The sequence below is a fragment of the Panthera pardus genome, unplaced genomic scaffold (assembly GCF_024362965.1).
Source record: "Panthera pardus isolate Hobbes unplaced genomic scaffold, ASM2436296v1 HiC_scaffold_24, whole genome shotgun sequence".
Taxonomy (NCBI): Eukaryota; Metazoa; Chordata; class Mammalia; order Carnivora; family Felidae; genus Panthera; species Panthera pardus.
In genome coordinates this window covers 79102708-79115288 of record NW_026526810.1, presented here as the reverse complement: position 1 = coordinate 79115288, position 12581 = coordinate 79102708, and the positions used below count along the sequence as shown (strand labels likewise).

Genomic DNA, 12581 nt, shown 5'->3' with positions numbered 1-12581 from the left:
ATTTCTCCCACTGAAAAGACTGTACCCTCCCGCAATGAAATATTAAAAAATTCAAATTCGAAATTCAAAGCACTTGCATTAACACCCCAGTGTTTAGTCTAGCTTGTCTTGCTTATACCATACCACACGCACTTAAATCTATAATGAACGTCTCCTGAAGCAGCATTTACCCAGAAGAAATACTACCCTGCGGCTGGTTCACCTACTTCCATTTTCATGTCGTAGTGCTGGCCGAGGACACTCTGTATGAGCTCTTTGATGGTCCGGTCGGAGGCCAGCTGGGCCTCAGACTGCAGTGAGGCGATGACCTCCTCAATGCACGTCGGGATCACTCGCACCTGCTGCGGGGCCTCCAGCGAATGGCTGGGCGCGATCCTCTCCCGCTGGCTTTTGGACACTGGCCGCGCGCCTTCCCGCGGCAGGCTGACAGAGCCCTCGCCCAAGGACGGGGTGCGACTCCTGGCTCTCCACAGCCGGCTGCACGCCTCTGCGTCGTCCTCCTGGCTGGAAATGGAGCTGCCCTTCCTCGGCTTGGCCAAGAGGGCCTCTGCGAGCGGAGCGGTCTCCCGTTTCGCGTCGCCCTCTCGGGCCGGGTGCAGGACGGGCTTGGAGGCCGTGGGCCGCGGGCTCCTTGGGCCCCGGCGCGGCCCGGGCCTCTCCCTGGGCGCGGGCGGCAGCATCAGGACCACCGGTCTGGACGTGCCGGCCCTGGAGGCGATGACCGGCGGCTTCTTCTGAGGCCGGTGCCGGAGGAACGCGGAGCTCCGCAAATAGAAGTCCTGGGGGCGAAACGGCCGGGTCTTCCCGGGAGTGGCCGCCTCGCTGGGGCCCCGGGGCCGCGCTGCGCCTCGGGGCGCCTGCTGTGGGAGGGCCGCAGCGGGGGTCGTAGGGCTTTTAGCTCGAAGGGTCCCTGATGGCTTTGGGGGTCCAGCGCAGGAAGCGCTGCCCTTCTCCCCAGGACGCGCAGGGCCGGGGACCTGGAGGCCCAATACTGGGCCTTCATCCACAGCCGGCTTGGAGGCCAACTTCTGCTTGAATCGGAGAAAGTCCTTTTTAGTTTCCTGGCGAATCTTCTCAAGCTCTTTAAAGATGTATGATTCTTCTTTGTATTTCAATCCAAAATGCTTTGAAATTGCAGACATCTTGACTATCTGTCCTGTGAAATAACAATATATTGTATCATATATATATGTATATAGTATGACCCTATTGTATGACCATATATATGGTATATATATATATATATATATGGTATATATATATATATATGGTGTATATATATATATATCATATATATATATATATATATAAAACAAAACTCACGTTGATATATGCAAGACCAGCTCAAAAACCCTCTCATGGTAGAATACTTGCTGTGCTCCAGAGGCACAAGTGGGCAGTATTAGTTTATATCATTTTAAATCCAACTATTGGCCTTTTCAAAGGAACCATGAAAAACCTTTAGAGCAGTTAACTTTTTTACAGTGGAATTTCTGAAATGCCTATTGGATTTATTTTAACAATTCTTTAGACTATAATATAATGTCCCAATTCCAGACAAGGGAGACAGGCATCTAAAGAAACCCTGCTAAGAAAGAATAGAGGTCATCAACTGAGGCATGGATCTAGCCCACAAACATATTTTTCAATTGCTCCAAGTTTTTCAAAATTATTAATTTGTACCAACAATTTTAAGTTGAGAGATTTTCATATGAAATTCCAGATTTGCAGTTTGGAGTGAAGGGGTGGGGGGTAGGGAATGAAGACTCTGGCAGCGCAAGGTCCAAATCCCTACTCCTGAGGAAAGATGGCAGTTTCCTCTTCCTTCTCCAACTAACTGGCCCTGAGTGTCTCCATCCCATACCCAGCCCATTTCCCTCAATATGTCTCCTGAACTACAGTGAACTGTATGAAGGAAGAGAGGTGATCAGCCACAAGGTAGGCTGTAGCAGGATCATGAGGCCTTGAATGCCAAGTGTTCGTACTTCTGTTGGCTACTGAAAACCATTCAAAAACTTTTAACAGAAAAGTGGCTTGATAGGATCTGCTGCTTGGGCAATATTGAGTGAGAGAAATAATAAAGGGAGAGAGGCAAATAAGAACCTGCACAGCTTGAGCATAAGGCCTGGCCTTGGTAGCTAGCAGCGTGAAAAGAGAGACATAACAAGGTAAAACTGATGGGATCTAGCCAATGAGAAGGAATGAATAGGAGCAATTAAAGATCCTTCCTAAAATAAGAACTTTGAATCATCTTGATGAAGTCTGGGTCATAGCCAAGTACACAATAAAGCTTCTGCTATTCAGTAACTTGTACACTTAAAGATGGTTAAGATGGTAAATTTTATGTGTATTTATTATCACAATTAAAAAAAAAAAAAAACCCTGCTATTCAACAGGGCCAGTTCATGTATGATCATAAGTGGATTTTCAGATCCTGAGAGCTCTGAGGTCATTAACAAAAGCCAGGCTAACAAGAAGTGTAAACAGAAAAGGGCCCAACGACAGACTCTGGGGCACACGCATCTGTGGGAGGTGGGATGAGCAGGAGCAACAGAGAGGAAAATGGGGAGAACAAAGTTCACAGAAGCCAACAAGAGGAGAGTTTTAAGAAATAAAGGTAAAATACGAAATGATGAAATAATAATAATAATGAAAACAAAAGCAGAAAAAAATGAATTGAAAAAACTAATTTGTTTTAGTTAATTTGCCTAAGGCCAAGGCTCTTTGGGAAAAAAATACTAAAGCAGAAACATCTCTGGAATATCATCATGATTTGCAAATATGATTGTCTACCTGGAAGATCTAAACATCAAAGAACTATTTAGAATTACAATAGATTTCTGCAAGGCATTTAAACTTTTTTAAATTTTATACAAAACCCAATTAACTTCCTTTATACCAAAATGATCCATTCAAAAACATAGTGATAAAATTCCATTTGTGTTTTTTTTAAAGAGTATCTAGCAATGAACATAACAAGAAATGTGCTGAAACTGCATGAATACATTTTTAAATTTTTACTAAAGGGCACAGAAGAAAGATTCTACTAAATAGACAGTTACTGTCCCTTGGTGAAAAAATCAAATATTATAATTATATCAGATCTTCCCAAAATACTGTATTGGTTTAATGCCATCATAATCAAAATCTAAAAATTATATTTTTGAAATCTGAAAAATAATTCTGGGTTCATTTGAAATAACAAACAGGATAGACAGGCAAAGTTTTGAAAAAGAGAAATGAGGGAGCACTTTTCTAACAAGACAATTAAAACTTATACAGATATAAGAATTAAAACTGAAATACGACTGCTAGAATCATCAAGTAGACTGAGGAAAAGAATTAAAAACAGTATGAGTTATAGTGTAAAGACAGCATTAAATTGTCAAGAAAAGAGTTATTCAGTGAACTGTGCTGAGGCAATTGGTTCATTATTGGGGGGGGGGGGGGCGGGGATTATATCTCATTTTAAGCCACGTACCAAAATAAGATGGATTTAAGACTAAATGTAGAAAATATTTTCTTATTTTACTTTGCATTTCTTTTTTTTTAATGTTTTTATTTATTTATTTTTCAGAGAGAGAAAGCACAAGCAGGGAAGGGGCAGAGAGAGAGAGGGAGGGAGGGGGGGGAGAGAGAGAGAGAGAGAGAGAGAGAGAGAGAGAGAGAGAGAGAGAGAAAGAGAGAGGAAGGAGACACAGACTCCACAGTAGGCTCCAGGCTCTGGGCTGTCAGCACAGAGCCCGACGCAGGGCTTGAACTCACAAACTGTGAGATCATGATCTGAGCCCAAGTTGGCCTCTTAACTGAGCCACCCAGGTGCCCCTGCATTTCTTTGCTTATCATCTTATCCACCTTCTTGATTGGGCTTACATTAATTCATAAAAACATTATCTTTATAATTAGATATCTTCATTTACCATGTATTATGGGCAATATGAACAAAACATCCTATCTAGCAAATATAGTCATGTTGCTTTTAATCTCTAATATCCGCTGTTGATTCTCAATCAGAAGACCCTGTTACATGGCAGAGGGCTCACCTCATCAACAGGCTTTCTTTCTCTACCCGTCTCCACCAATGCCTAGACCTCGAACAGTTCAGCTCTATCCATAACCAGATTTCACGTTAAAAAATGAAAATAGGGGCATCTGGGTGGCTCGGTCAATTAAGTGTCCAGCTCTTGATTTCAGCTCAGATCATGATCCCACAGTTTGTGAGATCCGCCCCACAGACCTGGCAGTGCGGAGCATGCTTGGGATTCTCCCTCTCTCTTTTTCTCTCAAAATAAATTAATAAACTTTTAAAATTTTTTAAAAGAAAGAAAAAGTGAAAATAATATGCTGTTGCCTCTTTCCTGTCCTATAGTATATGAATATTAGAAATGATTTCTAAAACCCTTAAGGAAGTTTCTCTTTTTAAAAAATGCTGCATAATCCTCCTCATAGTGTTTTGGCTATTATTGTTTGCACAGGTGGTAATATGCTCACACTGACACCATCTGCATTTCTTCCTACAAAAGACTGAAAGGCAGTAACTAGAAGAGAGCACAGAACAGAAGCACATTAATACCTGATGAGAATCTGACTTGACTCTCCCAATGCACTTCCCTTTTGTTTCTTAGTTCCTGTTTTGTATTCCCTTCCCAACTTCTCTCAGGCCCTTGGTTTACTATTGAAGTTTATCAAGTGTTCATTGTTTAACATTTCTCAGTACATTTCCTTGAATTCTTCATAGGAAAGTTGCTCTTCAAGTGTAAAAATAAACCAATAGGATATAGAACTTCTAATTTGACAGTAACTTCTATTGTATTTTCAAGGTAGATGGTATCACAATGCTAAATGGGCCAGTTCATCAAAACTTGATGCCTTTCTTCTTCTCACCCACCCCTCAACATTACAAAATATGTGAAATAACTTTTAAACATCCAATCTCATGGGAAAATAACAGGTTCTCTTTTTCTTGGTAAGCAATTTATTGAAAGAAAGAGACTAGTTCTGGTTTGGAGATTCTCAAGGAAAAATAATGTAGCTGTCCCCAAAAACCAAAGTATTAATTTACATACGGTGCCAAGCCTGCTGCTCACAATCCAGGTTAAATTTACCTTACATTTTAAGATGGACAGAATGTGCTTGAAATCTTTGCAACCTGAGCGGTAATTTTACTCTCTGTTTCTTTCCCAATTATTGGAGCTCTGAGCCTTTTTCTTCTTCCTCTCCCAGAAGGTTCAGTGAGGGAGTCAGAAAGACCAAGAGCCAGCCTTTTTTCCTCAACCAAAGGTATGATCAGACATGAGAAAGCTCTCCAGCCAAAAATGGCTAAAGGCCCAAAGAGAGCTAACTAGTGAATTCTCTAGACTCTGGGACAGGTTGCTATCCAATTCTTGCAGGTATGGCCATTCCTCCGATCAGAACAGAAGATCCATACTCTGCTCTAGACTTCAAATAAGGTAGAAATAAACAGAGAAGACCACCAGATAACTTGGTTCTAAGCTACATGGAACCACCTCACACAGGGAAAGGAATCCTTCATATGTTAGACCTAGTTCATCAGATTATTATATTGAGAATAGAGCCAAAGCACCAGCTGCTTATGCGGAGCCTTGACCTCTTCTACATATGGTCATGGATACATCAGTGGGAGGAGTGACACATTAAGGACAAGATTTAGGTTCTCTTGGGTCCATGGCCAAATATTATCACAATTCACTTCCTAAATTTCATATCAATATCAACTTCCAATGCACAACATTAGAGTTCCAAAAGAAACATCTAAGTCCAAGGATAGTCTATCACATCTGGTAAAATCTTCACATTGCAAGGAAAATAAAAATATTCTGAAAACAATTATTTGATTTTGAAGTATCAGTGGTAGAAGTGAAATCTGTTTATGCATTGATTATAATTTATGAAAAAGCTTAATAGAAAATATACAATTATTGTAACAAATTTGCTAAGAAAATAAGATAATGGTATTTTTTCTATTTTTGAAACTTTCTATAATATTTGTTTTGCTGCCCTGAATCTTAATAATATCAATAATGGTAACTCACACTTATATTGTGCTGGTTAAAAATGATACAGGAAATAGAGACAAGCTCACAAAAAGCTTTTTTTCTAAACTATTCAGAAGCCTATAGAAATTTCAATGTCTCTAAAAAACTTACTCTACTGTTATAACTAGTACCTAGAATATGCCCATAACCTTTGTGATATACATATATACACACAAACATAAATACAGAACAGGCAATGGAGCAACAAAACATTCTCCCTGCCTTTTTCTTCTCCCATGTTCTGTCTTTCTTTCCTGAACTTCCTTCATCAAATTTGCTTAAATAGCCAAAATAGGAAAGCAAAAGAGTTGTATTATTATCATAATGCTTTTGACATATGAAATGTTGCATGGTCTCAATTTCAAAAGCAATTTATTGGAGTTCCACATCTACATCCACAGAAAATCCCCTACTAATAACAGAGTTGATAAACTCTGGGGAAAATATAAAAAACAAGTACCTGAGGATTCTTAGAAGTAAACAAAAGTAGGACTGGGGAGCAGAGTAGAAATTTGTGGAAACACTGGCCTAGAGGTAAGTTTCCAAGTTTATTGTGGCCTTTCCCTAAATGCCATCCATACTGTAAAATGGCATAGTGCAGGTGGCAAAAACTTTGATAGAAAGCCCTTCATCATTATGGCCAGAAGAATCAGAGAAAAGAGCCCTGGCAACAACCACCACTGAAGGGAAAGGGAAAAAAAATCCCAAAGGAGAGAAAGCCAGAGAAGGTAATCCCCTAATTCTGTGTCTAAACCCCATCCAAGTCTAGACTGACCTCTGAACTGTGCATATGTGGAACAAACTCAAAGCAACACAACAAAGGCTTAAAGAGCTGAAGTGAGATTTAGCTGAACTTAACTTCCAATCACAAAGAGTAAGATAGAGCTTACAGTGAGTGCAACCTGGTGAATTGCCTGCCAAATGAAAAACATCAACATTCTTCAAAGGCATAAAACAGAACCCAGAATCCACACAATAAAATATTAACAATATCCAGGATATAATTTAAAAAGTCCTCGGCATAAAAAGATCCAGGAAAATGTGGCTCATTCTCAAGGGCACAGATGTTAGTCCAGAGATGACACAGAAGTTGAAATTATTAAATGAGGACTTTAAGGCAAATATTATAACTATGCTCAGTGAAGTAAAGGGAGGTATACTAAAGATGAATAAAAAGACAGAAAATCTTAGAAATGAAAATAAATAGAAATTTTATCTCTGAAAAATATAATTCTTTCAATAAAAATTTGGCTAACAAAATGGAGGTGTCAGTGAATTGCAAGATAAATCAACAGAAATTATCCAGCATTTAAAAGAGAAAGAAAAAAGCTGGGGGAAGTGTCATGGGGAACAGCCTTAGAGCCTTGTGAAGCAGTATCACCAGCTATAACATATAGGTAAGCAGTATCACAAAAGGAGAGGGGAAAATGGGATGGAAAAAATACCTAAAGAAATAATGTCTTGGGGCGCCTGCGTGACTTAGTCAGTTAAGCGTCCTACTTCAGCTCAGGTCATGATCTCCCAGTTTGTGACTTCCAGCCCCGCGTTGGACTCTGTGCTGACAGCTCAGAGCCTGGAGCCTGCTTCGGATTCTGTGTCTCCCTCTCTCTCTGCCCCTCCCCCACTTGTGCTCTGTCTCTCTCCCTCTCTGTCTATCTCAAAAATAAATAAAACATTTAAAACTGTAAAAAAGAAGAAGAAAAAGAAGAAGAAGAAATAATGTCTCAAATATGAAGAGATATATAAATTTATGGAATCATGAAACTCAGCACATTCCAAGCAAGATAGAACCAAAGAAAACCACATGTAAGCTACTGGAAATCAAAGACGAAGATAAAATACTGAGAGCCTACAGAGAAAAACATTGTTTATAGGGAAACAATTCAAATGACCATAAACTTCCCATCAAAAACCACTGAAACTGGGCACCTGGGTGGCTTAGTGGGTTGAACATCCATTTCTTGATATAAGCTCAGGTTATGATCCCAGGGTTGTGGATCCTCACTGAGCGTGGAGACTGCTTGGGATTCTCTCTCTCCCCCTGCCCTTCTCCCATGCTTGCTCTCTCCCTCTCTCTCTCTCTCTCTCTCTCTCTCTATATATATATATATATATATACAAATATATATACATATATACATACATATGTGTATATATATATACGTATATATATATACGTATATATATATATATAGATATAATTTTAAAAAATTTAAAGGCAAAAAACAAAGAAACCAAAATAGTGAAAAAAGATTTATAATGCTAAAACAAAACAAAGAACTGTCAACACCAGATTATATATCTAGCAAGCATATTATTTAAAAAATGAAGGCAAACTAGGGCACATGGGTGGCTCAGGCATCTGATTTTGGCTCAGGTCATATTCTCACAGTTTGTGAGTTCAAGCCCCGCATCAGGCTCTCTGGTGTCAGCACAGAGCCTGCTTCAGATCCTCTGTCTCCCTCTCTCTCTCTCTGCCCCTCCCCCACTCACTCTCTCTTTCTCAAAAATAAACATTTTTTTAAAAATGAAGGCAAATTGGGGCGCCTGGGTGGCTCAGTCGGTTAAGCGTCCGACTTCGGCTCAGGTCATGATCTCACGGTCCATGAGTTCGAGCCCCGCGTCGGGTTCTGTGCTGACAGCTCAGAGCCTGGAGCCTGTTTCAGATTCTGTGTCTCCCTCTCTCTCTGCCCCTCCCCTGCTCATGCTCTGTCTCTCTCTGTCTCAAAAATAAATAAATGTTAAAAAAATTTTTTTAAAATAAAAAAAAATGAAGGCAAATTGAAGACATAATCAGATACAAGAAAACTAAAAGAATTACTTACCAGCAAATGCTAAAGAAATTTCTTCAGACTGATGGGAAATTGTACAAGAGGAAAATCTGAATCTTCAGGACTGAATGAAGGTCAGAACTGGCAAATATCTGGGTAAGTTTAAAAGGCCATTTTTTTAGTCTTTTTTTTTATTTAATTGTATGAAAATCCCATGGTATTGTTGGGGGGTTTGTATCTAGATGTAAAACATATAACAAGAACCAAAAAGACTAGGATGGGGTAGGTAAGGTAACTATGTTTGTAAGGGTTCTGCATTTTATGTGAACTAGTTCAGTATTAACTCTAGACTGTTAAATGTTAAGAATGTATATTGTAATTCTTGGAGAAATAGTTTTTTAAAATAATGCAAAGAAATCTAATGAAAAAGTCAATAGTAAAATGGAATACAAAAAATATTATTAAATCTTAGAAAATATTTTAGACTAAATAATAGTGAAAATACAACATCAAAATGTATCAGGGGCAGCTAAAGTAGTGATCAAAAGGAAAAGTACAGCTTAAATGCTTAAATCAAAAAGAAGAAAGGTCTAAAATTAATAACCTAAGGTCCTACATTTAGAATCTAGAAAAAGAGGAGTAAAGTATATCCAAAATAAACAGAAGAATATAAGTATAAGGACATAAATCAGAAAAATACTTGAGAAAATTAACAAAACCAAGAGCTGGTTCTTTAATAACATCAACAAAATTCTGAAAACCCCTACCTAAACGGTTTAAGAATACATGAGAGAGAACAAAATCACCAATATCAAGAATAGAAAAGGGTTTTTCACTACAGGTCCTAAAGATAATAAGAAAATATGATAAACAACTTTATATCAACAAATTCAATGACTTAGATAAAATGATCAAATCCTTGAAAATTTCAATTTACCAAAATTAGCATAAGAAACAGAAAATCTTAATATTACTATATGAAATAAACTTATTCATTACCAAAAATCTTACCACAAATAAACCTCCAGGCACAGATGGTTCTCTCAAACACTCAAGAAAGAAACAACAGAAATATTTTCAGAAAACAGAGGATGAAGGAACTTATTTTCTGAGACTTACATAACCTAATACCAAACCTCACAAAAGCATTTATTAAAAGGAAAGTTATGTCACCAATATCCCTCATGAATATAGACACAAAAATCTTTAATAAAATATTAGCACATCATACCAAAAAATATATTTTTAAGTATAATATATTCTGATCATATAGTTTATCCCAAGGTTGAAAAATTTAACATTTGGCAATCAATATAGTTCACAGTATTAACAGAAAATGGAAGAAAAGAAAATATATGATCATTTCAATAGGTAGAGGAAAATTATTTGACAAAATCCAATACTCATGCATGATAATAATAAAGAAATAACTCTGGGCAAATATACTTCATAGGGAACACCTTCCATCTGATTAAGAGAATTTACAAAAACCTTACAGCTTAACATTATATTTTTCCTTTCCTACCGAAATTGAAAAGTAGGCAATAGTGCCTCAACTCTGACCACATCTATTCAACATTATGCTGGAGGTCCTAGCCATTGCAATATGGCGAGGAAAAGAAATTAAAGGAATCGATTAGAAAGGAAAAACAGTTCCTATTTGCAGATGACGTGATTTTTAGGTCAAAAATCCCAAAGAATCTACAAAACGATTACTAGTACTAATGAGTGACTTATCAAGATTATAAAATATGTTAACATACAAAATCAACTGTATTTTAATATGCCAACATCAAACAATGGGAAAATAATTTCCAAAAAGACATAAAATACTTGAGAATTAATCTAACAAAAGATGCCCAAAATCTCTACACTGAACTTTACAAAACATTGCTAAGAGAAATTAAAGACCTACATAAAACTCCAAACCATGTTTGTTAACTAGAAGACTCAACATTGTTTAAACGGCAATTCTCCCCAAATAGATGTATAGATTCTATGCAATCTGAATCAAAATTCCAGCAGACCTTTTTTTATAGAATAGCAAGCTGATTCTAAAATGCATGTACAAATTCAAATAACTTTAAGTGGTTAAAATGATATTTAAAAAAACTGGAGGACCTACACTACCCAATCTCAAAACTTACTATAAAGTACAGTAATCAAGGCAAAGGTCCTAGCAAACCATCATGCTGCATAAAGGAAGCCAGACACAAAACAGTATATCTTGTATGCTTCCATTTATATAAAATTCTAGAAAATGCAACTTATTCTGTGGTGTCACATAGTAGACCAGTAGTTGGTTGGGCGATGTAGGTGCAGCTGAGAACAGGGATGGATACCAAAGGGAGCAGAGGAATGAAAAGATTCAGTTATAAGGAATTTAAGTTCAAATTTGGAAAAAAAAAAAAAAAAGGTTTGGTAATCTTGATTGCAGTAATTGTTTCAGAGGTTATACACATCTGTCAAACTGTGCACCTGTACACTACACTGCAATACATTATACTACTATCTGTACATTCTGTGCAGTTTAGGAAATATAAATTATACCTTTATAAAGCTGTAAATAGGAAAAACCAATTTACTGAACTCTTACATTTGAATGTTGAATAATTAAAAGAACTATTGAACTCCTTTAAACTCCTGCTGTGGCAGTCAGCATAGTTTCACTGTGGATCTGTGGCCTTAGATGCTAGATAATCCTTGCATTAAGCCTACAGTGTCCCACAGCCCACCAGAGTTTTTGGGTCACACTCAAGAAACAGCTTACTATTCCCAAATGAGACGCGTTGACATCAGTGGGGGGGTTCACCTAATGGTGCTTAAGGTTTGTCCAAAACAACCAGCCCTTGTCAAGGGACATAGGAAAGGTCAGGGCGTTGGAAATTAAATTCCTTCCACTGTGACCTTACTCCCTCCCCACAGTCCCTGATTCCTCCCTGTCTTCTGCCTTCCTCACTCCTTTTCCTTTCCCTACAGCCCGGCCGTCACTATCTTTCCCTTCCACCAGGTTTTCACCCTTCCCGACAGCACCCCAACCCCTATTCCTGCCCCAATCCCTTCTTCTACACCAGCCTTATTTTCTACCCTGATATTCTCAGAGATTAGTTTGGATTAAAGAGGCGGAAGGGGACACGATAGCTCCGCCCAAAAATCGCAGCCTCTACTTCCCAGAGTCCCAGAGTAAGTCACCCGAGCCCGGTCCACCTCTCACCGGCCGGTGAGGACGCCCCTGCTCCCCTGCAGGTGGCGAGAAGTTTGGCACTGCCGCGGTGTATCCAACCGGCCTTCCTGGGGCGGAGCGGCCGGGTGGGCTCCGATAGCCCCTACGGGAAGGAAGACCGCGCTCCGTTGCTCGGCAACAATCCGCGCGTCCCACACCGCACCGCAGCCCAGGAGCAAGGAAGACTCTTGTGGATCCCTCCGCGCTACCGGTCCCAGCCCGCGCGTTTCTGCCTAGCAGAAGCAGCTGCAAGAGCGCCGTTGGGCTCGAAGCCCTAACCCCACACTGAACGATCTTTGTTTTCCCGTGCGTGAAGTGGCTGGTCCCAAAGACCCTCCTGGACTGGAGTTTCCCACATCGCCAGTTTTGCCCAATTTAACCAACTGCTTACTTGGCAGTTATATACATTTAAACCAATAATGCTGAACCGGGAAACTTAAAACTTTTTTTTTTTTTTTTGCTATACTTTTAAACTGTATGTCTGCACTAAATGCCAATTAAGAGTACATTTCAGGGGTATTTCCCATGCCC

The 12581-nt window shown here is 39.1% G+C and overlaps 1 protein-coding gene across 3 annotated transcripts in view; it reads right to left on the bottom strand.

Annotated features, from left to right (window-relative positions):
• Positions 1-12165, bottom strand: part of TTC6 (tetratricopeptide repeat domain 6) — a 200842-nt gene extending 188677 nt beyond the window's left edge. For 2 of the 3 annotated variants that reach the window (XM_053889365.1, XM_053889366.1), the window contains exon 1: positions 207-1142. In XM_053889365.1, coding sequence (XP_053745340.1) covers positions 207-1142 — 936 coding nt within the window. Of the gene's footprint in view, positions 1-206; positions 1143-12041 lie in introns of those variants that run through there. The other variant, XM_019426105.2, reaches the window with a different exon arrangement.
• Between the last annotated feature and the right edge of the window lie 416 nt (positions 12166-12581).